We start from the raw sequence: 22,229 nt of genomic DNA, 5'->3' as shown, positions 1-22,229 counted from the left end.
AGAAAACATCAACACTGACATATTTTCAAAATGACATGACAAACCTGAAAGAACATCATTTGGAGATTCTGCAAATGCATTTAAAATCAAAGTATTATGCTTCTATTAATTAAATTAACATTTAATAAGCATCTGTTGTGGTAATGATAATCAAAATGTCGCGTAAGCATTCTGACAAGACAATATTTCAAATTAACTGTAAAAAAAATGATCTTACCTGGTAGCCATCTTGAAGTAACTGGTCCATGTGCTTGGTCACTCAAAATCAGACTTTATTAAAATTCTGTATGTGTGCTTAAACTGTTCTCAAAAAGTGTTGCGGAGGATGAGAACATCAAGCATGGACACATCATTTTCCTAATTTTTCTTCATTATTATTATACATGAATATTCAGTAAATATTTTTTCTGTCATCTAAAGTAGTCTAGCAAAACATCCATTTATTTTTTTTCTTAATATTTTTGTGTTAATTTGATTAAATTACAACATAACGCATGTTCAAACACAGCCGAACACATTGCGGTAATGAGAATCTCAGCAGAAAATGAGATAAAATTTACAATTATAAATTCTTATGTTGAAATCACACATTGTGCAAGGTAGAACACAGTATTGTGTTAATTCTGATGCTTTTTAATGTTACTATATTACACATTTTAAAGCTAAAATCATTAGTGCCGTGGTGTTTCAATGGTTTCGTGAGAATCACCCATATATTCTATATAATACATCCCATTAAAATGCATAGCATGATGTTATACATAAGGCAACAACAGTATATGAATTCTTTATCTTTGGTTAAAAATGTAAACAGGCTGAAATTCAGAGAACATAAATTCAGACTGAAAAATGCTGTGACCCATCTTCCGGACAGATCTCTACACTACTGTTTACAACCCGTATTCCATACCAGCCTGCCCAGAACTGTGTATCCTGTCCTCCATGAGTAAAACGGATAAACCGAACTCCAGGTCCGTAATTCTTAAAGACGTGTGTCATCTGAAATTAAAGCAGTGAAAACAAAAGGTAAGATTTCAAACAACCTTTGCGTTTCCCAGATGTCAAACTTGACAGACTCGAGTCTTTCTGAGTCACTGTGCAGATCTAGGTTTTATGAGTCATTTGAGTCAGTATCACAGTATGGGAGGGTAGTTAATGTGGTGTTCTAAATGGAATATCCAAATAATGCCTTCATCCAAATAACTCTATATTATAGACCCTTTTACAGCTCACGTGACCAAATAGCCTGTGCGCGCATTTCGGCAACAGAAGTGGTGTTGTTCCCCAGTGGTTCTAACGTGTAAGCAACTTATTAAAATGGTTTTCCAGCATCAAAATGTCTGGTTGCTGCGTTTGGTTGCAGTAATATAATATACTAATATACGTATATATGTATCTGGCCACTTTATATTTGGGCATCTTCTAACGTCTACTATCCACTCCACTATAGTACACGGATCTGGTAGCTGTGTTGAGAAAGTTGATAAGTCAACTTTTTAAAATAACTTTCTCTGTCTGTGTTGATTCACTTCTGATTCTTGCCATACTTCCGTTGTCAAAATGCGCGTGCATACGTTGCCACGTCATCATTGTGTACAAACAGTAAAAGGGTCTATATGCCAATTATAAAAGAGAAAAAAAGAATTATGGTGAATATAACCTCATGATTATTGACATCCTGTGACGAGTCTGCCATGTTTGATCCACTTAACTAGTGTTAAATTAGTCAATCTGAGTCTGCGTATCACGGATTCACTCAGGATTTCACAGATTCACCAATCCCTATTTACTCATGCAGGATGGGTGTGTGGATCCGCGATATTGATCTGCTACGTTTCCGGCTCTGTCTGCAGCAAGTTGTGCTGATCCAAGCAGCTGAATCTGAGTCCAACTGTGACGGTCAGTGCCAACAGCTAATTATGTTTACAAGTTAAGGGACTTCTGGCTTGCTAAATGCTAGGCAGATTAGCTGGGATATGCAAGTATGAGATTGTACAGTTAAAAGGAATGATGCAAATCTTTAAATTTTAATACGCAACAGGTTTAGCAGCAGGACCAAATGGATTCGTGTTAGTGGAGACCACAGACCCATCACTCACAGGTCAGTAGGAGGATCAAGGTTAAAGGTAGGGTATCTAATTTTGAAAAATGCTAACGGTAGCCGAATAGCAATGAAATCACGATCCCACCCTCCATTCAAATCGCCATCCAAAGTCACGCCTCTTACAAAACACATTTTTGTTCAATATACACACAGAACTAACATCTAGCAAATATTCAGATAATTGTTTTAAAATGATTTATATTTTCAACCGCTTTTCTCCTAAATCACTTATACCTTTAAAAGTGCATTGTGGGACTTTTAGATAGGGTGACCATACGTGCCATTCTTCCCGGACGCATCCCGTCCAGGATTTCGGTGCGTCTTCCGGAAGTCATATTTGTTGACCCCATTCGCCATTCAGTTAAAAACATAAGATATACAATCGTAGTTTCATTCTTACCTTAAAATGTAACGGTTGCTTTTCTGTAATAATAATAATAATCCTCTATGACGTATGCGGTCGACAAATACGACTTCCGGGAGACGAACACAAAATCCTGGACGGGATTGCTCCGGGAAGAATGGCACGTAAGGTCACCCTATTTTAGAAAGATCTCTTGACAGAAATGCAATATAATATAACTATTATCAGTGGTGTATAAAGACCTTACATAATGAACTGTATTCTTTCTATTACCTTAGAATGATCCGTTTTTATCTACATACACCGCAGGTCCCCTTACATATACTGTAAGTCGTCTTCATGTTTCTACAGTAGCCCTAAACAGACAAACTGCTCTACAGAGCGCGTTTCGTCACTACGTTGTCTCAGAAGACGCCATGTTTGTCCTGTGGCAGCAACCATATGCGTTCTGAAATTCAGGGATGAGCTGTTGATTGCAATTCACAATCTCACCACTAGAATTTACACACACCACCTTTAATAAATAGTTCAGTGGAGGATGATTGGACTGTATGTTTTGTAAATAATAGAGATTTAGTACATTTATTATTAAAAAATTATTCAATAATTTAAACATTACGATTAAACTCACTTGACACCACTGTTGATCATTCCACTGTTCAAAGAAAACTTTTTCAGGCTTAAAGACACTGATGGGATTCTTTTCCTGATCAAGCAGCTCTACACAGATCTCATAATGACACCCGCAATCCCGGCGTGGGGCGTACCTGCATCAAACAACAATACATATCAGACTGAAGGAAATACTAGTTTTAGAGTTATGATAAGGCTTTGGTCTTCCTTGCAATACATTTTTTATTTGCAAGAAAGTAATTATAATTCAATATGCAAATAGATCGGTATGGAAAAGTATGCAAAAAGAGAGGCAAAAATGAAAAACTTCTAGTAGGAGATTTTCAAAGCCCAATCTAAATTTACTAAGACAACTAAAACTGAAATTGTCTGCAAAGGTTTGAATAGAATACCGAATAGAATTGAAAATTGTGTCGGAGCCGATGGTGTAGTGGATGGTGCTCCGACACATGGTGCAGACGCACTTCTGGCGACCCGAGTTCGAATCCCGACTCGAGGTCCTTTGTCAATCCCATACCCCTCTCTTCACCCTATACTTTCCTGTCATCTCCTTAATTACTTTCTATCTAATCAAGGCAAAAATGGCCAAAAAATAACTTAAAAAAAAGAATTGAAAATTGTTGTGTAGGATAACAGAGACTTAAAACCTCTTAAACTATCATAAAATTTATTTTACAAAATATATCAGTTATGGACAAAAGTTTTCTGTAAAATAAGAGCATTTATATCTATTTTACTCCAAAGTATGTGTATAGATAACTCTTTGAAATTTAAGCATGCTCAATTCTCAAAAAATCTAATTATACTGCTTAGCCTTGCATAAGAGACCTGCAAGCATTGTTTTATATGTATTTCTGTTTGAAAAGTGTTTTTTTTATCATCCTGCAAATGACTTACCAGTCTGATATTTTGATGTCAGGTTGCAGATGATCCATGAAAGCAGGACTGTAACCCTCTTCTTTTAGATTAATCAGCTGTTGCTTTAAACATAACCTGAGAACAAAGATTACAGACAGGTTAAGTTTGGAAATTACGCTGAAATTTCTGAAGCATCAGAAACATAACATACTCATAAGAGGTGGCGAAGCATTTGTCATTGTTGTCATTTGGAAGGGCTGCAAAATTCTCTTCTATTTTCCAGCGGTCTCCACCATTCTCTACAATGATCCATCCATTGAATTTATCTAACAAAAATCACCAGCATGAAGGACATTGTTTGAATTTACCAGTTGGCAATATCTCACCACAACAGTACTTAAAAGGCGTTCTAAGCGAATCTGTGTGTTGATTTTTGAAATGTGTTTTCAAAAAAACTGAGCGTAGTTAACCCCTCCCCCTCCCTTCCGTGCTTTTTATGAACGCGCCCAATCCCAACCCCCAAATCCTTCTTGGCGTTTATTGGCTGGAACACTTTGTTTTGTTTCGTGGTGCAGGTTTGGCCACTGTGTTTATATTGAAGTTTGTAGAGCCTGGGCTGTCTACAGAGATCGTGTTTTTTTACAGTTTGATCAGCGGACAGGCAGCAAGCAGAGTGAGGAGAGGTTCGCTGTATATAACATAAAATGTTTTATGGTCTAAAACGCGTGAATTCGCTTAGAGCGCCTTTAAAGCAGTGTTTTTTTTTCAACCAGGTGGACAGGGCCCTATAGGAGGCCACAATAAACTTTCAAGGGGACTTAAGTATTAAGTTTTTAAGTTATTAAGTCTAACATTAAAGACAATGACACTTAACCATTGTTATTAAATAAGGAATAGTGTATATCCCTAAAGGAGTTTACTTAACAACTTAGCAACTTAACAACTTATCTAACTTGCAGTTCCTGGAAGAAAGGTGTGTTAAAGTCACAACGAAACAGAAGTGGTGATCATCTTATTTTCCTCCTCGTGACCAGACTGTAAAAAATATGGACGTACTGTCCGTGACATCACCCGTAGGTTTGTGAGGAGCATTTTTAAAGCCCAAATTAGGCGAAGCCTGCCGTCTTCATCTTGCAACGCGTCACCTGGATAACCAAAAATCGTCCGAAAGACGGGACAAAGGTGACCTAAGGTTACTGGTTCCTGAAACCATACCCACCTAGCTCAGCAGGAGTGACAGCAGTGGAAATTCACCTGTCACTTAAGTGGCCACGCCCTTAATTATGCAAAACTTTGAGGCTTAATATAATTTTACAAAAAAATACACCCCCCTCATCATTAAGGTCAAAATTAGCTATATAGACCAAAAACATTTTGTATGAGGCTGTAAACATAGTATTTTCTGCTGTAAAGTTTTCTGCTTTCTTTTGGAGCCAGTCTCTAGCGGCCACTCGATGAATAGAGGATATGCACGTGACATCACCTTAGGCAAAAGTGACTGCGGTTATGCCCACTGAGTGGCAAAATGTTTGAGCGACAGCATTAGCACGTAGAGTGGGAAACGTGTCTAAAATGGGGGAAGTTGTTGTGTGATCGACTGTGCAAACAGATTCAACAAGAATTTGTAGCAATTGTTTAGTAGTATTAGGCAGGACAAACATATAAAAATGGTCTGGTCACATGCCAACGTCCCTGGAGGTCACTGTCAAGGCCAACTAAATTCAATTTAAGCTGATAATTGTCCGTTATACTGCTGTTTTTTTAAACCCAGCTATTTTGTTCAATGTTTTGCCACTCATTCTTTCAGAGCAGTGACGTCAATGCATACCCTCAGAGACCGGAAGGTTGCCACTTGGTCTTGGCAAATATCCGTGTAAAACGGATTCTAAAATAAAAAAGGTAGGGCTGGACTTGAATTCGTCCATTGAGAATTTATTGGATCATTGGAAGTTGGGTCATGTTGCTATTTGCTAATCCCTGCAATCTTTTCCCAGGCACCACCCTTCCACCATTCCTCATGAATGGAATTAAAGAGAGATCTTTTTGAGGTTTCTGAATAACGATTATATATTTTTTTAAATAATGAAGCTCATATATCATTTGTAAAAAAAATACCACAATATTCCAAAAAATCTAAGTTTATAATTTAAATTTCATTGTGACTTTAACAGTTTTACCGGCTGTTATCAAGGATAATGTCAGACTTACCAATGAGAATCGAGTACTACAGAGAGCCATGTAAAAATGTTATAGTAAATGTGTTGTAAATTAATAAAAATGTTAAGAATTATCGAGCTATCATAATGTAATCGTAACAGCTCTGTGGCTCACCTTCAGCTCTGGGGTTTTTTAGTAAGTTACGTCTTTTCTTAGACAGAAAGTAAAACAGACGCCAGTCCGCCGGGGGTCTGGACGCATCGCAGGGCTTGAACCCCTCTCTCCGGCAGCGCTCTATCCAGTGTGATTGTGTGTCCACCAGCTCCTTCCATTCACGACACACTAAACGACACTTTAATACCACATCCTCTGCAGGCAGATTCAGTAAGATCTCCTCAACCACAGCTGAGTTTAATCCTGGGCACTAATAATAACAGAAAACGATTGGTTTTCAGTTTCAGTCAATCTATGACCCATTTCCGAGTCATGTTTAATGTAAAAACTCAGTGACACCAAATGTATACTTAGTGAAACTGATCCGAATTCAAGCTTCGTATATACATCATTTTGATTGCTTGCAGAAATACCCATTTTTCTTTTTGCAAACATTTGGTTGTTGTCACACTGTGGATCTGGAACAACGTTACAGCTTTAGGTTAAAAACAACACGACGTTAACTTAAACTTTGACTTTAAAGTATGAAACATAAATAATGACACATACCTTCTTCTTCGTCATGTAGCCTAATAATTAGTTCTCTACCCGAAGTAGCCCAAGAATGTGAAAGATTATATGCGTAGGCCTACCCTCGTATGTTTCTGTTTTCGTTTTTCTAAACTGCCTGGAACAATAATCGTTTAAACGACCCGTCCGTCACATGAATCAGATTTCCCGCAATTCCCAACACACTCCAGTTATTCGATATCACTTATTTGCCTGAATACATCTAAACGAAAGTAGGCTACAACTATAAAATATCCAAACGCGTAAAAGTAGAGGTAGCTGCAGGCTGGAGCAATGGGCGTGGCAAGAGGTCGGAAAGATATGGGGCGTGCCGTAAGGTCTTTTCAATTGGACGCGAAAAGCTTCCTGATCCGCATAATAGCGAGCCATAAACTCAATCACTATATATTATGTTGCTTGCTTATGTATGTATATAAACAATTTTATCGTAACACCCAGAGCAACACTCACACGCGGTTTGCTGATTCACTCACTTCTTTTACTGCTTTATTCAGTACAGAACTCACTCTAATATAGAACACTGTTGCCCCCTAATGGCAACTCTTCATATAGCACAACATTTAGCTGCATATAACACTATACAAAATACATTTCTTACACTGTAAAAATAACAATAATGATATTGAGAATACATTCAAAAGTACGAAGGGCACACCCCTAGACAAATCGCTCTCGCGGTACGCTGATAGGTAGCCTATGCGCAGCAGCGCAGCCATACACTCTAAAAACAAACGGTGCTAAATAGCACGAAAAGTGGTTCTTTGCTCGTAATCAAAGAAGAACCATTTTAGTGATATATATAGCACAGCTGAAGCACATATGAAAAACCATACAGCGGCCATATAGCACCACATATGGTTCTACACAGGTGCTTCAATGGTGCTATATGGCACTAAAAAATGGTTCTTCTTTGATTACGAGCAAAGAACCACTAAAAACAAAAGTTTTGTAGACATAAACAACAAAATAACTTCTACACAAGTAAAACATAACACACTACAATTTTCTATCATTTATTTGTATTTACTATAAAGCCAAATGACCAACATACATAACTACAATAATATTTAAGTAGCATCAAGTGTAAACCTTTTCCATGTTTAAGTGCTATACTTGGGTCCCCAGTTACTTAGTTTTGGTAAACCATTCTCTGCAAGCATGTGAAGAATTAAGTCATTGAACCCATTTGGCCCCCATTGCGATGTCAGAAGGGGTTAATACCACCCCTTAATCTTCACTATCCAACCACAGCACTGCCATTTAGTGCAGAGATCAGCTCATTTGCATTTACATTTAAAAAGGACACACCCCAAAACAGCACATTTTTGCTCACACCTACAAAGTGGCAATTTTAACATGTTATAATAAATTATCTATATGGTATTTTGAGCTTAAACTTCACATATGTACTCTGGGGACACCAAAGAATTATTTTTAAATCTTATAAACAGTCTTGTTAAATGTCCCCTTTAATACTGTGATCACAATCAAAACAGATTTTAAAGGCGCTCTTAGCGAATTGAAGCGTTTTAGACCATAAAACATTTTTTGTTACATACCGGAAACATCTCCTCACTATCTGCTTGCTGCCTGTCCGCTGATCAAACTGTAAAAAAAACGCGATCTCTGTAGACAGCCCAGGCTTCACAAACGGCAATATCAACAAGTGGCCAAACCTAGCATCACAAAACAAAACAAAGTATTCCAGCCAATAAATGACAAAAAGGATTTGGTGGTGGGGGTTGGGCGCGTTCATGAAAGCACGGAAGGGAGGGGGGGGGGAGGAGTTAGCTACGCTCCGTCTGTTTGAAAACAGTTTCAAACGTCAACAATAACTAACGTCTCGCAGATTCGCTTAGAGAGCCTTTAATTTTGCCATCACAAAACTGCCATCTTATAAGTTTATTTCTCGTCACTTGGCTCCATTTGAAAGTGCTGAGGGAGTATTCTAGATTTATTTTATGACGTTTATGTTATTTTACAGAATATTCTATATAATGCATATCATAAAAATGCATTGCATGATGTAAAACATAAGGCAACAACGTGCTAATACTATGTATAAGTATATGGATTCTTTATCTTTGGTTAAAGGAATAGTCTACTCATTTTCAATATTAAAATATGTTATTACCTTAACTAAGAACTGTTGAATCATCCCTCTGTCATCTGTGTGTGTGCACGTAAGCGCTGAAGCGCGCTGTGACGCTACGATAGCATTTAGCTTAGCCCCATTCATTCAATGGTACCATTTAGAGATAAAGTTAGAAGTGACCAAACACATCAACGTTTTTCCTATTTAAGACGAGTAGTTATACGAGCAAGTTTGGTGGTACAAAATAAAACGTAGCGCTTTTCTAAGCGGATTTAAAAAAGGAACTATATTTTATGGCGTAATAGCACTTTTGGGAGTACTTTGACTCGGCGCAGTAACACCCTCCCTCTCCCATTATGAGAGTGAGAAGGGGAGCAGACTTTTCAGGCGAGTCCAAGTACTCCCAAAAGTGCTATTACGCCATAAAATATAGTTCCTCTTTTAAATCCGCTTAGAAAAGCGCTATGTTTTATTTTGTACCACCAAACTTGCTCATATAACTACTCGTCTTAAATAGGAAAAACGTTGAGGTGTTTGGTCACTTCTAACTTTATCTCTAAATGGTACCATTGAATGAATGGGGCTAAGCTAAATGCTATCGTAGCGTCGCAGCGCGCTCCAGCGCCCACGCGCACACACACAGACGACAGAGGGATGATTCAACAGTTCTTAGTTAAGGTAATAACATATTTTAATATTGAAAATGAGTAGACTATTTCTTTAAAAAATGTAAACAGGCATATTCAGACTGAAACATGCTATGACCCATCTTCTGGACAGATCTCAACACTACTGTTAGTTAGCCGTATTCCATACCAGCCCTTCCAGAACTGTGTATCCTTTCCTCCATGTATGAATTGAATAAAACGTACTCCAGGTCCATAATTCTTAAAAACGTGTGTCATCTGGAAAAAACACACAGAAACATCAGAAATACTGTTAACATTAATAAGACTTTATCTAAAATAATCTTCTAATTTCCTACTTACGTGACACCATTGCTCATCATTCCACTGAGGAAAGACAACTTTTTCATGAAAAGTTCTGAGCTCTTCTTTATTCTGACCAAGCAACCTCACAAAGATTTTATAGTAACAGCCACAATCACAGCGTGGGGTATACCTGTACAGACCAAACAGAAGTACATGTGCTAATTTGCATATTCAACTTTCATGTTATGGTTAAAGCTGGTTTTCACCTGAATCTGAAGGACAGAGGAATCATTAAGGTTCACTTAAAATGTCAAATTTAAAAAAAAATTTTTTAATTCTCACCAATCTGATATTTTAATATTTGGTTGCCATTGATCCATTATAGCAGGGCTGTAACCTTCTTTCTTAAGGTCAATAATCTGTTGCTTTAAACATAACCTGAGGACAAAATATATAGGTGATTTGTGTACATAAAGATGGTCTGAGTTTGAATAATCAGATTTTAAAATCAACTACATTTCAATTAAACTGGTTTAAAATGATTTTATAATAGATGCATCAAACTGACGCACATGTAAGAGGTTACAAAGCATTTGGTGACTGTGTTTTCAAAAAGTGGATTTCTGTTTCCATGTGCTGCCCAACCGTCTCCACCGTTGTGTACAATCTCCCATCCATTTAATTCCTCTAATAAAAACAAAATTTTTTTACCATATGCAGATATCTACTTTTATATATTTTATATTTAGACAAAATGTTAATGTTTTTTTCTTTGAATAAAAGCAACTGCATCTTAGCAATTTAAATACAGCCTACAGTCCAGTTATCCCAAACATTTGAAAGTATTTTTTAATAGTTCTTGTTTATATATTTTCAGTTTTGTGGATCTCACACCTTCTGGTCTTAATCACTTGGACTTTATGCTTTTGACAAAGGCAAAGTGCAGTAACTATGCATTTGGTCAAAATTGAGTTAAGGATTGAAATGGGCTTTGTGAGATCTTATGTGTCTATTGACAAAGTCTCCTGGTTCAATTTTGTCCAATTTCAGAGAAATGTGTGTGCCAAAATTGCAGACTGGCTGGTGTAAAAACTTTGGGCATTTTTCTTGGTTTCAGTATTTGTGTAGTTACTGCACTTAGCCTTTGGAGGGCAGTATAGTATTTACTAAACTGTTGGAAGTACTATAATGTTTTTTGAGACTTTCTACATATTATAAATGTGCTATAAAATACCGGAAGTTGCGTTCTGTCCACAAAAGCTGTTTATGTGTTGTTGCTGCTGAAACACTGTTTACAAAATAATGTATTTTTATGTGGGTCATTGGAAAATATGAATCTTCTTTAAAGATGTGACTGGCGTCTTAACTCACGTAAGTGTAGATGGATGAACTGAGAGATAAACAGTAATCACCTTCAGCTTTTGGATTCTTAAGCAAGTTACGTTGTTTCTTTCTCAGAAAGTAAAAACGCTGCCAGTTCGCTGGAGGTCTGGACGCATCGCAGGGCTCGATCCCCTCTCTACGACAGCGCGCTCTCCAGTGTGACTGTGAGTCCACCAACATCTTCCATTCACGGCACACTAAACGACACTTTAATACCACCTCCTCTTCAGGCAGATTCAGTAAGATCTCCTCAACCACAGCTACTGGAACAGATGGCTGCAAATGTGCGTACTTGAACTAACACAGACAGACAGAGATGGTCTGAAATAAAGTTCTGGGTAAATTCATTGCTAATAAAACATAGCATTTAAAACAGCAATGTAGCTTTTATTCGTTTTAAAAACTTCAAAAATACAACAGAGAAGTATTTACGAGATAAAGGGAAGTATAGGTAACTCGCCTTTATAACTTATCAGTGTAGACGACAGCACAACAGACTTATTTTTTTTTCCAAAAGAAATATAGGCACCTACCATACTGGCTGTGGAAAACTCCCTGCTGGACTGATGAACTGACGTCACTCCTTAGACTCACGCATTTGTGCACATGCGCAATTTCGCCATTTTACTTTATAGTTCGCTGCAGACACGATTGATGGTATTGCATGTATATTTATTTGTCTAGTTAACATAATAGTGTTTCTCTTAATTATAGTTCAGCATGCTCACGTCTTCTGTAATTATAAGAACTTGCTGTAATATATATAATTTAGAAACAATAGTTAATATCTTGATTTATGCATGTTAGTAATATGTTGTACATTTGTTTTTATAATCCTGTTAGGATTAGTTAAGTTTTTGCACTCGCAACGGTATTTGCTTATTTAAATGTTGAAGCGCGTTTCATTGTTCCGTTCGCGCCACTAGTCTGTCATGTGGCGGTTGCACCTGCATATTGACGATATGTTCATTTGTGGTCGGGATCGCACACCGGCCGCGCAGCTCAGCGCCGCGCCGTTCTAAAAAAATGTAACACATTGTTTTCTATGAGTGTACGCACACCGGCGCCGCCAGGTGGCGCCTGTCCGCGCCGCCAGGTGGTGTCCGCGCCGCCAGGTGGCGCCTGTCCGCGCCGCCCAGCTGTGACTCAAGGGGATCGCACACCGGCCGCGCAGCTCAGTGCCGCGCCCCGTCGCGCCTAGCAGAACTCGGAGGTATTGTAAACCGGAAGTGCACATTAAATAGCGCGAGCTTTGTCAGATAGCGTCTACTTCAAAATGTAAAATATACGTTAGCAGCCAATGTTATTCATTAATGATGTGGGACACATATGATGTTATTTAATGTTAAGTTATGTGAGTGGCGCTCTGTGGCGCGACAGGGATTTGAACAACTTCCTGAGTCAAGGGGATCGCACACCGGCCGCGCAGCTCAGCGCCGCGCAGCGCCGTTCTAAAAAAATGTAACACATTGTTTTCTATGAGTGTACGCACACCGGCGCCGACAGGTGGCGCCTGTCCGCGCCGCCCAGCTGTGACTCAGGAAGTTGTCCAAATCCCTGTCGCGCCACACAGCGCCACCGACTGATAGTTCCACATTAAACAACATCATATCTGTCCCAAATCATTAACGATTAACATTGGCTGCTAACGTATATTTTGCATTTTGAAGTAGACGCTATCTGACGAAGCTTGCTCTATATAATGTGCACTTCCGGTTTACAATACCTCCGAGTTTTCCTAGGTGCGACGCGGCGCTGAGCTGCGCGGCCGGTGTGCGATCCCCTTCACAGCTGGGTGGCGCCGGTGTGCGTACACTCATAGAAAACAATGTGTTACATTTTTTTAGAACGGCGCGGCGCTGAGCTGTGCGGCCGGTGTGCGATCCCCTTCAGGAAGTTGTTCAAATCACTGTCGCGCCACAGAGCACCACTCACATAGTTTCACATTGAATAACATCATATGTGTCCCACATTATTAATGATAAACATTGGCTGCTAATGTATATTTTACATTTTGAAGTAGATGCAATCTGACGAAGCTCGCGCTATTTAATGTGCACTTCCGGTTTACAATACCTCCGAGTTCTCCTAGGTGCGACGCGGCGCTGAGCTGCGCGGCCGGTGTGCGATCCCCTTTAGACTGACATCTAGTGACTAATAGATATAATTGCATTTTACTTTACTGAACTATGTTAATTTCCATTACTACTCAGTATTGTTTAGTAGGGATGCTCCGATCGATCGGCCGCCGATCGGTATCGGCCGATAATGGCATTAAATGACTCGATCGGTGCTCGCTAAATCTGCCGATCTCATAAACTGATCTTTCTGTTTAATTTTGTCATCAAAAGGATCCTGAATGCGGTTGCAATTAAAGAAATTTTTACGTAGGCAGTGGCTGAACGCAGACAAGCAGCTGCGAGGAAAACAAAAGTCCAAACGCTCAAAACCCCAAGACGCATGCAAACAAGAAACCCCCGGCATGAAGACGCAACCGTCCGTGACAGATATGCGCCGTATGCTTATGATGCTTTACAACCTGTTGCTCATGTGCAGCGTGCAGATTTGTATGTCTCTCTTTGCCTTTACAGAGATATGCGTATGAGGACGCTCTCCGGTAAACAGCGCGAGGCGTCTTCACATCCCCATCAAACAGCGTATACAACACATATCTATCACGGACAATTGCATCCCCATGCCAAAAGTTTCTTATTTGCATGCGTCTTAAAGTTTTGAGCATTTAAACTTTTATTTTCCTCACAGCTGCTTGTCTGTGTTCAGCCGCCGCCCACACACACAGCTGCCCTGTCATCAGTGCACGTGAACAGAGCGATCTCTCTCTCACGTCTTAAAGCTGCAGTAACCTAATTCATTTCTCAATAAAATCACTCTCTGCTCTTGACTAAAGAATTTTTATACTTCATACGAATGCGTGTATATTTATTTATTACAGTAAAGTCTGTGAAGTGTTTTATTTTTAGTACTTTTAGGAGACATAAGCCTTTTTAAAGCCATATTAAATTTCTCTTTGCAGAATAAATATTTGTTGTGCTTATTTATTTGAGTCTCTATTAAAACAATAATATACCTAATTACTGCAAGTAATATAACAAAGGCAACATCCGTGGTATTATTTTATTTAGAAAGATTGTAACAGTTAGTCATCAAAAAGCTTGCATATCAGCTTTAAAAAAAAACGGTATCGGAATCGGTATCGGCCGATCACGAAGATTACAAATCGGTGATCGGTATCGGCTGCAAAAATCCTGATCGGAGCATCCCTACTGTTTAGTTGTTGTATAGCAATTATTTATTGCATATAATTATTATAATGCAGAGTGAGATAGTTACTTATTAATCTTTAATCTGTATATATGTGTATTTGTTATGTATGTTATATTTACATATTCTGTATTTCTTTATTTACAGAAAACCACACACACACACACACGCACGCACGCACGCGCACGCACGCACACACACACACACACACACACACACACTGGAATGGAATGTCAATAAACCTATTGAATAAAAACAAGGTTGCAGCGACTCTCTTACCGGAGTACATAGCCAGCTTGGGTAGCGGCAGCGAATAACGCACACTTACTTCACAATGTCTATGTGTCGTGTGCTGTATGCCCCTGTTTTTACGTTTCCATTTTTGTAGAGGGAGCCAGTGTCCCGCCACTTCCTGGTTGGCTTGGCCTACACAAATTCGTCATCATTCCTGCAACACTATCCGCTTGTTATTAATCTGACGTTATGCACTGCTTCCGGGTCCAACCAATTTTAAATGGGAAACAAAACAAAAAACACGCTCTAATACATCTCGTATCATAATGCAAAACTATAACCAGCGATCCTAATTTTGATCTCGACAACAAAAACCGAGATGGGCTGAGTCATGTTTTTTTTTTAAATAATTATTAATATATTGCTGTCTGTGATTCTGTGAGCTCGGGGACTGCAGTGTAACGTTACTATAACATTTTCAAGTCAACAGATTTAACTTACACAAAGTTTTCAGTCCATCTCTCCCCAGCCAATGTTTGTATGTGAGGCCAAACACAAAACAAGCTACTTTAAAAACACAAGAAAAGCAGATAATAGGCCAAATTATTTATTTATTTATGCAATGTCCAACCATATGCTTAAGCAAAGTGTGCCCTATGTAGTCAGACTACATATCTGTGCTATTTCTTAAACACAAAGGGGCCCATTTAGTCATTTTGAGCCCATGCAACATTTAGAAACCTCATTAAAATAAACGTGCTACACAATGACATTGGAGAACCATTTATGGCTGAATGGTTCCATCTTTAACATCTGAAAAAACTTAGTTTTTTGTAGTAAAAGGATTCTTTAAATCAGTGTTTCCCAATTTTGGTCCTCGAGTACCCTCTCCCAGAAAGTTTTTTAGGGGCTGTCCACACGGAGACGCATATCACTGTATACGTATAAATTTGTTATCGTATTGCCGTTTCGTCCACACGGATCCGGCGTTTTGAGAGAGTGAAACCGCTATTTTTTGAAACCGGGTCCTAAAGTGGATAAATCTGAAATCGACAACCTTGCGGTTTCGTGTGTACAGCCAATCCGTATACTTTGTGAAGCAAAAACGTCATCTAGAGTTGCCACCTGTCCCGGTTTTACCGGGATTGTCCTTCTTTTTAATAACCTGTCCCGGGAAATTTATCAACTCTCCCGGGACACTGAATGTCCCGGTTTTCGAAAAGCTATGTGAATATGAAATTTAGCGCGCGCACGGCAGAGAGGGAGACCTTGCTTCTGTGTGTGTGTTTGCCTCATTTAACGCATGTAAGACAGAGAGCATCCTGATTGGCCTGTTTCAGGACATCAACCAATCAATTGTCAGTGTGGGCGGGCTTTTATCTCTTCTCCCGAACCAAACTAATCAGTGTATCTAGAAACAGGAGCGCCATGGCAGAGGGAGAGTGCCCCAAAAGCAAAAATATAAGACACATTTTACACCAGACTACACGAAAGTGTATCCCTGTCTTAAAAGAGTTAAAATCTTGCATGGTGTGTAGAGTTTGTAACAGTGACTTCAGCTTTTCCCATGGCGGGTTAAATGATTGTAAAATACATTGTGAGATGAGTTCAACAAGTTTAATTTCATGTGCATATTTGCTAGTTGCTATTTAGACCTGTTTAAAGTTGCAATAGAATATAAATAAAAACAGTTTACATAAATAGTATAAGCAGCTTTAATAAATTGTAAACCTGATTTACATATTTTAACATAATGAACAAATAATTGGGTAACACTTTACGATAAGGTTCATTAGTTAACACATGAACTAATAATAAACTGCACTTATAGCATAAAGCAATTTTTTATCTTTGTTAATGTTAATAATACATTTATTTAAATCTTGTTAACATTAGTTAATGCACTGTGAACTAACATGAATAAACCATGAACAGCTGTATTTTTATTTACTAACGTTATCAAAGATTAACAAATACAGTAACAAATGTACTGCTCACGGTTAGTTAACAAATAAGAATTGAAAAAAAAAAGAGAATTGTAAAGTGTTGCCAATAATGGCATAGGCCTATAAAAATATTATGCTATGGGGGGGGGTGGCTTGTGAGCCAACCAATTGGCCGGGTCATCGATATGTCCAGGTTTTTTATCAGACATGGGTGGCAACCCTAACGTCATCACATCACGTGTCGGAAGCGTCACACGTGACAGCAACAACAATAACGGCGGACTACGGGATTATGTTCGTGCTACAGAAGCTACTAAAGCCTACTAGCTTTATTACAGCAAAATCTATTGTTTCTATGCAATTGTGGTGAGCAACAAGCGATAATGGACAACATCATACGTTGTTTATGCGCATGCTCAAAGTCTTCTTCTTTGTGTATAGTGTATATCTGTAGCAGAATTACAGCGCCCCATACTGGTCCGGCATATATACTACGGACTATTTTTTTAGAACAAGGAAATAAAATGATCGGATAGGGAATGCACCGGCTTCGTGTGGACAAAGCCTTAGATGTCTCCTTATTTAAAATCTCATTCAACTCAATCAGCTTGTTAGGGACACATGTTAACCATTCTGGAAGTTAAATCAGGTGTTTTAAATAAGGAGACATCTAAAACTTTCTGGAAAAGAGTACTCCAGGACCAGGATTGGAGGTAAAAAAAGAAATGCTGCTTTTAGGAACCTTTGACTTAATGTTTGTTTGGGGAACCAAAAATGGTTCTTCTGTGGAATACCTTTGACAATTATTTTTTGATAAGTAACTTCAAAAAAATAAAAAAAACATGAATCAGCACATGATTGCATCACATTTGTGTAAAGAAACAAGCAGCTGAGGATCAAAAGGCAAAAGGATCAACCTCACATATAGCGAGTTCCCCAGAGTTTATCGTGCACAAGGACTTGCAGTTTTAGATGCCGAAAACAAGGGAATTACAAGTGTTTGACATAGTTTTTGACCTTCAAGTATCATTCAGTGGAACAGAAACACTTACCATAGTATTAGTCATGTCAAAAGTCCCTGCTCTAAATGCTAAACGCTCTAAAAATAACAAATTGTGAAACTGTTATGTGTCATCGTTTGAGTTTTTATAAAAAAGTGATCAAATTAACTTGTTATAGAAATTGTTACATTTTGATGTATATACGTACATAAAAGAAGCATATGATGCATATATTTTACATATCAGTACAAACTTTCATGCTGTCCATTAGTGACCTAAAAATATTATATAATAAAACAACATTTATTTCTCAGCAGCTGGACAGATCTCTACACTACTGTTTACAACCCGTATTCCATACCAGCCTGGCCACTTCACACGATACGAAATATAGTCACATGAGCTTGCGTTTCCGAGATGTCACACTTTAGTCAGTTTAAAGACTCGAGTCTTTCTGAGTTACTCACTGTACAAATGGAATATCCAAATAATGCCTTCATCCAAAATAGCTCTATATTATATGCCACTTGAGATAAAAGAATTATGGCGAATATAACCTCATAATTATTGACATCCCAGGACGACTCAACTCAACTAGTGTTAAATTAGCGAATCTGGGTCTGCGGATCACGGATTCACTCAGGCGAAAATACCTGGATTTATTCATGCAGGATGGGTCTGTAGATTCGTCTGTTTCGTCACTACATTGTTTCAGAAGACGCCATGTTTGTCCGGTGGAGGCCACCATATGCATTCTAAAATTCAGGGATGAGCTGTTGGTTGCAATTCACAATCTCACCACTAGAATTTACACACACCACCTTTAATAAATAGTTCAGTGGAGGATGATTGGACAGTATGCTTTGTAAGTAATAGAATTAAGTACATTTAATGATTGAATAATTTAAACATTATGATTAAACTCACTTGACACCATCGTTGATCATTCCACTTTTTAAAGAAAACTTTTTCAGGGTGAAAGACACTGATGGGTTTCTTGTCCTGATCAAGCAGCTCTACCCAGATCTCATAATAACACCTGCAATCAAAGCTTGGGGCGTACCTGCACCAGACAACAATACACATCAGACTGAAGGAAATACTAGTTTTAGAGTTATGATAAGGCTTTGGTCTTCCTTGCAATACATTTTTATTAAATGGCAAGAAAGTAATTATAATTCACTATGCAAATAGATCGGTATTGACAAGTACGCAAAAAAAAAAAGAGGCAGAAATGAAAAACTTCCAATAGGTGATTTTCAAACCTCAATCTAAATTTACTAAGACAACTAAAACCGAAATTGTCCGCAAAGGTTTGAATAAAATACTGAATACAATTGAAAATTGTTGTGTGGGAGACTTAAAACCTCTTAAACTCTAAAGACCCACCAGGTCAAAAACTGCATCGTGAAATTTATTTTACAAAATATCTCAGTTGTGAAAAAAGTTTTCTGTAAAATAAGACCATTTATATCTATTTTATCTATTTTTTCTAAGTATGTTGAAAGATGACTCTTTTGATTTTAAGCATGCTCAATTCTGCAAGAAAATCTAATTATACTGCTTAGCCTTGCATAAAAAACTTGCAAACATTGTTTTATATGTATTTCTGTTTGAAAAGTGTTTTTTCATCCTACTGCAAATGACTTACCAGTCTGATATTTTGATGTCAGGTTGCAGATGATCCATGAAAGCAGAACTGAAACCCTCTTTTTTTTTTAAATTAATCAGTTGTTGCTTTAAACATAACCTGAGAACAAAGATTACAGAAAGGTTAAGTTCTGAAATTACAAATCAAGTTCTGAAATTTCTGGAGCATCAGAAACATAACTTACCCAAAAGAGGTGGCGAAGCATTTCTCATTGTTGTCATTTGGAAGGGCTGCAAAATTATCTTCTATTTTCCATTCGTCTCCACCATTCTCTACAATGTTCCATCCTTTGAATCCATCTAATAAAAATACCAGAATGAAGGACACTTTTTGAATCTACCAGTTGGCAATATATCCCTACAACAGTACTTTAAAGCAGTGTTTTTTTTTTCAACCAGGTGGCCAGGGCCCTATAGAAGGCCACAATAAACTTTCAAGGGGACTTATGTATTTATTTTTTAAGTAATTCATTTTAACATTAAAGACCATTAAACTTTAACCATTGTTATTAAATAAGGAATAGTTTATATCCCTAAAGGAGTTCATTTAACAACTTGCCACAACTGACCAATGAGAATCGAGTATAATTACAGAGAGCCATAACAATGTTATACTAAATTGTAAATTAATAAAAATGTTAAGGATTATCAAGCTATCATAATGTAATTTTAACAGATCTGTGGCTCACCTTCAGCTCTGGTATTTTTTAGTAAGTTACATCTGTTCTTAGACAGAAAGTAAACTCACTGACCTATTTCCGAGTCAAGTTTATGGTATAAACTCTCCAGTGACACCAAAAAATGTCAACTTACTGGAACTGATCCGAATTCAAGCTTTTGATTGCTTGCAGAAGGATCCATTCTTCTTCTTGCAACGCTTTAGGTCACACTGTGGATCTGGACTAGTCTCAGCCTCAGACGTCACGCCCACAAAAAAATGTGTTGCATGTTAACTTACTGTCATTCATTGTGTGCAACATTTTTTGTCTTCCTCTTCGTGTTTTGTCCACTTCCCAGTTGCTAAAAAAAACTCTTAAGCCTCTTAAAAGTCCTCGTCCGTGCTCCTAACAATTTTGACCTTAAGACCTCTTTTAAGGGTTAAGATGCTTTCTGAATAACTTTTTTCTTTACTAGGGTCCTTCCGGTGCAAGGAAATTATTTTAGAGACCACTCTTTCTTTCTCCAATTTACAATTTTTGGATAAGATACTACCATAATTCCTCAAATATTGGCCAGTTTTACATTTTAAAAGTTCCCAATTGCTACCAAAAGCATCCTCAGACTTTGTTTTATTCCAGAATTTCACTCTTTATGTCTGACTTTACCTTATCATGTATCATATTGTAGAAGCGAACTGTTCAGTTTCCAGTAAGCATGTCTTCTTCTTGTGGAGGGGACCGAGTGCAAAGGGATAAAGATGGAGACTGCATTATGATCCGTTAATGGGGTTGTGATTATTTAACTGATATTTTATCAATATTCAAATGATCAGAAACTAACCAATAGTCCAAACGTGAACGACTGGTGACACTCCTATTACTCCAAGTAAAAGCAATTATGTTATGGGTTGTTGAATCTCCATACATCAATCAAGCAAAATTTTTTCATAAATAATATTAAATTGGAAACACATGAAGGCCAACAGTGAATATTGTGGTCCAGAATCATGTTAAAATCCCCCCCTATTATTGAATTTGGAAAGTTATTAAGAGTATGTAGTATATGCTTCTCTAAGGTTTCAATCATTTTGTGGTTCTCATGGTTAGAATTATAACCATATATATTAATAACTATCAAATTAAAATTTTCAATGGTTAATTCCTGAAAAATAAAATGACCCGATGTATCCCTAACAGATAAAAGAATTGTCCCTGGAAAATTATATTTTGAGTATATATATTTATTCTTAGTGTTCAGACCCATGATCATTCCCCCATTGGGATCTTCATAATCTACCATCGTCCGGAACGTAGTGTGACTCTTGAATGAAACAGAAATCAGATTTGTGCTGCTTGACAAACAAAAATAACGCCTTGCGTTTAACAATATTCCTTATTCCTCTGGCATTAAGAGTAATGATGGATAAAGACGTATTAACAACAACTGAACAATATAAGAGGTAAAGTGAGAAATTAGACTTTAATCCTATTTGTGAGGAGCTGCAACAGATTACTTAAATAAAAGAAGCACATAGCAAATCTTAGTGAAACACTAATAACTTATGAGATACCTAGGATCTCAAGTTGACAACTTAACACATACCGGATATTAGCAACTAAAAGAATAAAATGCTAGCCTATATAACGTTAGCATTGAATAGTTGAACAGGATGTAATAAACGTTGTCTTGTAAACATATTCAGTTGAGTGATCTCAACAACCTTTATAAAAGTGTTTGAAAAATATAAAGTTTCTCAGAACAGATAGAAAAATATACACACCGTGAATAAAGCATTTCAGAAATTATAACTTCAGAAATTAGGTATCTGGTATTGCTGTTACCCATTTCACTTTTTTATGCGCTGTATGTTATTCTGGGACAGAAGTCTGACTTCACTGAAGAAAGTATTTATTTTGTAGCTATATGCATTTTTGCATATCTCTTGCGGCTGCACCTTCGCGCCTTCAGAGAATGCAATTACAAAGGTACGATATTACAATTGTGCACCGCCCTGGAAAAGACATTCCAATAGCAGATGCGCTGTCCAGGAAGTCCATTGCTTACAGACTTGAATCACCGTATGAGGATATGGATGCACAAATTCACACAATTGTGGCTAATCTTCCCATAAGTGACAAGTTAACAGACATCCAAAAAGCAACAGAGCAAGATCCACAGTTTACCTC

At 37.7% G+C, this 22,229-nt stretch overlaps 3 protein-coding genes and 1 long non-coding RNA gene across 5 annotated transcripts; 1 reads left to right on the top strand and 3 right to left on the bottom strand.

The window, feature by feature from the left end:
* Positions 1 to 711: 711 nt before the first annotated feature.
* LOC129430239 (F-box only protein 44) lies at positions 712 to 7,615 on the bottom strand. The gene is made up of 7 exons (XM_055187326.2): positions 6,840 to 7,615; positions 6,678 to 6,748; positions 6,291 to 6,540; positions 4,171 to 4,285; positions 3,999 to 4,094; positions 3,100 to 3,235; positions 712 to 999 (listed from the first exon to the last, which is right to left on the bottom strand). The coding sequence occupies exons 2-7, from the start codon at positions 6,723 to 6,725 to the stop codon at positions 838 to 840; spliced, it is 807 nt and encodes a 268-aa protein (XP_055043301.2). The 5' UTR covers positions 6,726 to 6,748; positions 6,840 to 7,615; the 3' UTR covers positions 712 to 837.
* Positions 890 to 2,111, top strand: LOC141369286 (uncharacterized). Its single transcript, XR_012372881.1, has 3 exons — positions 890 to 1,026; positions 1,799 to 1,899; positions 2,042 to 2,111. It is a non-coding gene; the product is annotated as an uncharacterized lncRNA (long non-coding RNA).
* Positions 7,616 to 7,857: 242 nt separating the features above from the next.
* Positions 7,858 to 12,246, bottom strand: LOC129430242 (F-box only protein 6). Of its 2 annotated transcripts, XM_055187328.2 has the most exons (7): positions 11,804 to 12,246; positions 11,300 to 11,567; positions 10,460 to 10,574; positions 10,230 to 10,325; positions 9,945 to 10,077; positions 9,681 to 9,860; positions 7,858 to 8,953 (listed from the first exon to the last, which is right to left on the bottom strand). In XM_055187328.2, exons 1-6 carry the CDS (start codon positions 11,804 to 11,806, stop codon positions 9,714 to 9,716), a joined length of 762 nt encoding a protein of 253 aa, XP_055043303.2. In that variant the 5' UTR covers positions 11,807 to 12,246; the 3' UTR covers positions 7,858 to 8,953; positions 9,681 to 9,713. The 2 variants fall into 2 exon arrangements, with proteins under 2 accessions (XP_055043303.2, XP_073731185.1); XM_073875084.1 differs by lacking the exon at positions 7,858 to 8,953 and having other exon boundaries at positions 9,677 to 9,860; positions 11,300 to 11,591; positions 11,804 to 12,239.
* Positions 12,247 to 18,111: 5,865 nt separating this feature from the next.
* LOC141369396 (F-box only protein 6-like) lies at positions 18,112 to 21,342 on the bottom strand. The gene is made up of 5 exons (XM_073875709.1): positions 21,303 to 21,342; positions 20,073 to 20,126; positions 19,569 to 19,683; positions 19,385 to 19,483; positions 18,112 to 18,796 (listed from the first exon to the last, which is right to left on the bottom strand). The coding sequence occupies exons 1-5, from the start codon at positions 21,340 to 21,342 to the stop codon at positions 18,622 to 18,624; spliced, it is 483 nt and encodes a 160-aa protein (XP_073731810.1). The 3' UTR covers positions 18,112 to 18,621.
* Between the last annotated feature and the right edge of the window lie 887 nt (positions 21,343 to 22,229).

The sequence above is a fragment of the Misgurnus anguillicaudatus genome, chromosome 13, assembly GCF_027580225.2.
Source record: "Misgurnus anguillicaudatus chromosome 13, ASM2758022v2, whole genome shotgun sequence".
NCBI classification, from domain to species: domain Eukaryota; kingdom Metazoa; phylum Chordata; class Actinopteri; order Cypriniformes; family Cobitidae; genus Misgurnus; species Misgurnus anguillicaudatus.
Note: the sequence above shows the minus strand (reverse complement) of the source record. Positions and strands in the feature narration are given on the sequence as shown.

Coding starts and splice junctions, on each gene's coding strand:
- LOC129430242 (XM_055187328.2), bottom strand. Junction 10,575..11,299: donor TAAGAATCCAAAAGCTGAAG/GTGATTACTGTT, acceptor TGTTTTTATTAG/AGGAATTAAATGGATGGGAG. Junction 10,078..10,229: donor AATATTAAAATATCAGATTG/GTGAGAATTAAA, acceptor TGGTCTGTACAG/GTATACCCCACGCTGTGATT.
- LOC141369396 (XM_073875709.1), bottom strand. CDS start 21,342: ATGGTAGATTATGAAGATCCCAATGGGGGAATGATCATGG. Junction 20,127..21,302: donor CAATGGGGGAATGATCATGG/GTCTGAACACTA, acceptor TAGGTCAGTGAG/TTTACTTTCTGTCTAAGAAC. Junction 19,484..19,568: donor TGCTTCGCCACCTCTTTTGG/GTAAGTTATGTT, acceptor CTTTGTTCTCAG/GTTATGTTTAAAGCAACAAC.
- LOC129430239 (XM_055187326.2), bottom strand. CDS start 6,725: ATGTTTGCAAAAAGAAAAATGGGTATTTCTGCAAGCAATCAAAATGAT. Junction 4,286..6,290: donor AAAAAACCCCAGAGCTGAAG/GTGAGCCACAGA, acceptor GATTTTTGTTAG/ATAAATTCAATGGATGGATC. Junction 3,236..3,998: donor GACATCAAAATATCAGACTG/GTAAGTCATTTG, acceptor TGTTTGATGCAG/GTACGCCCCACGCCGGGATT.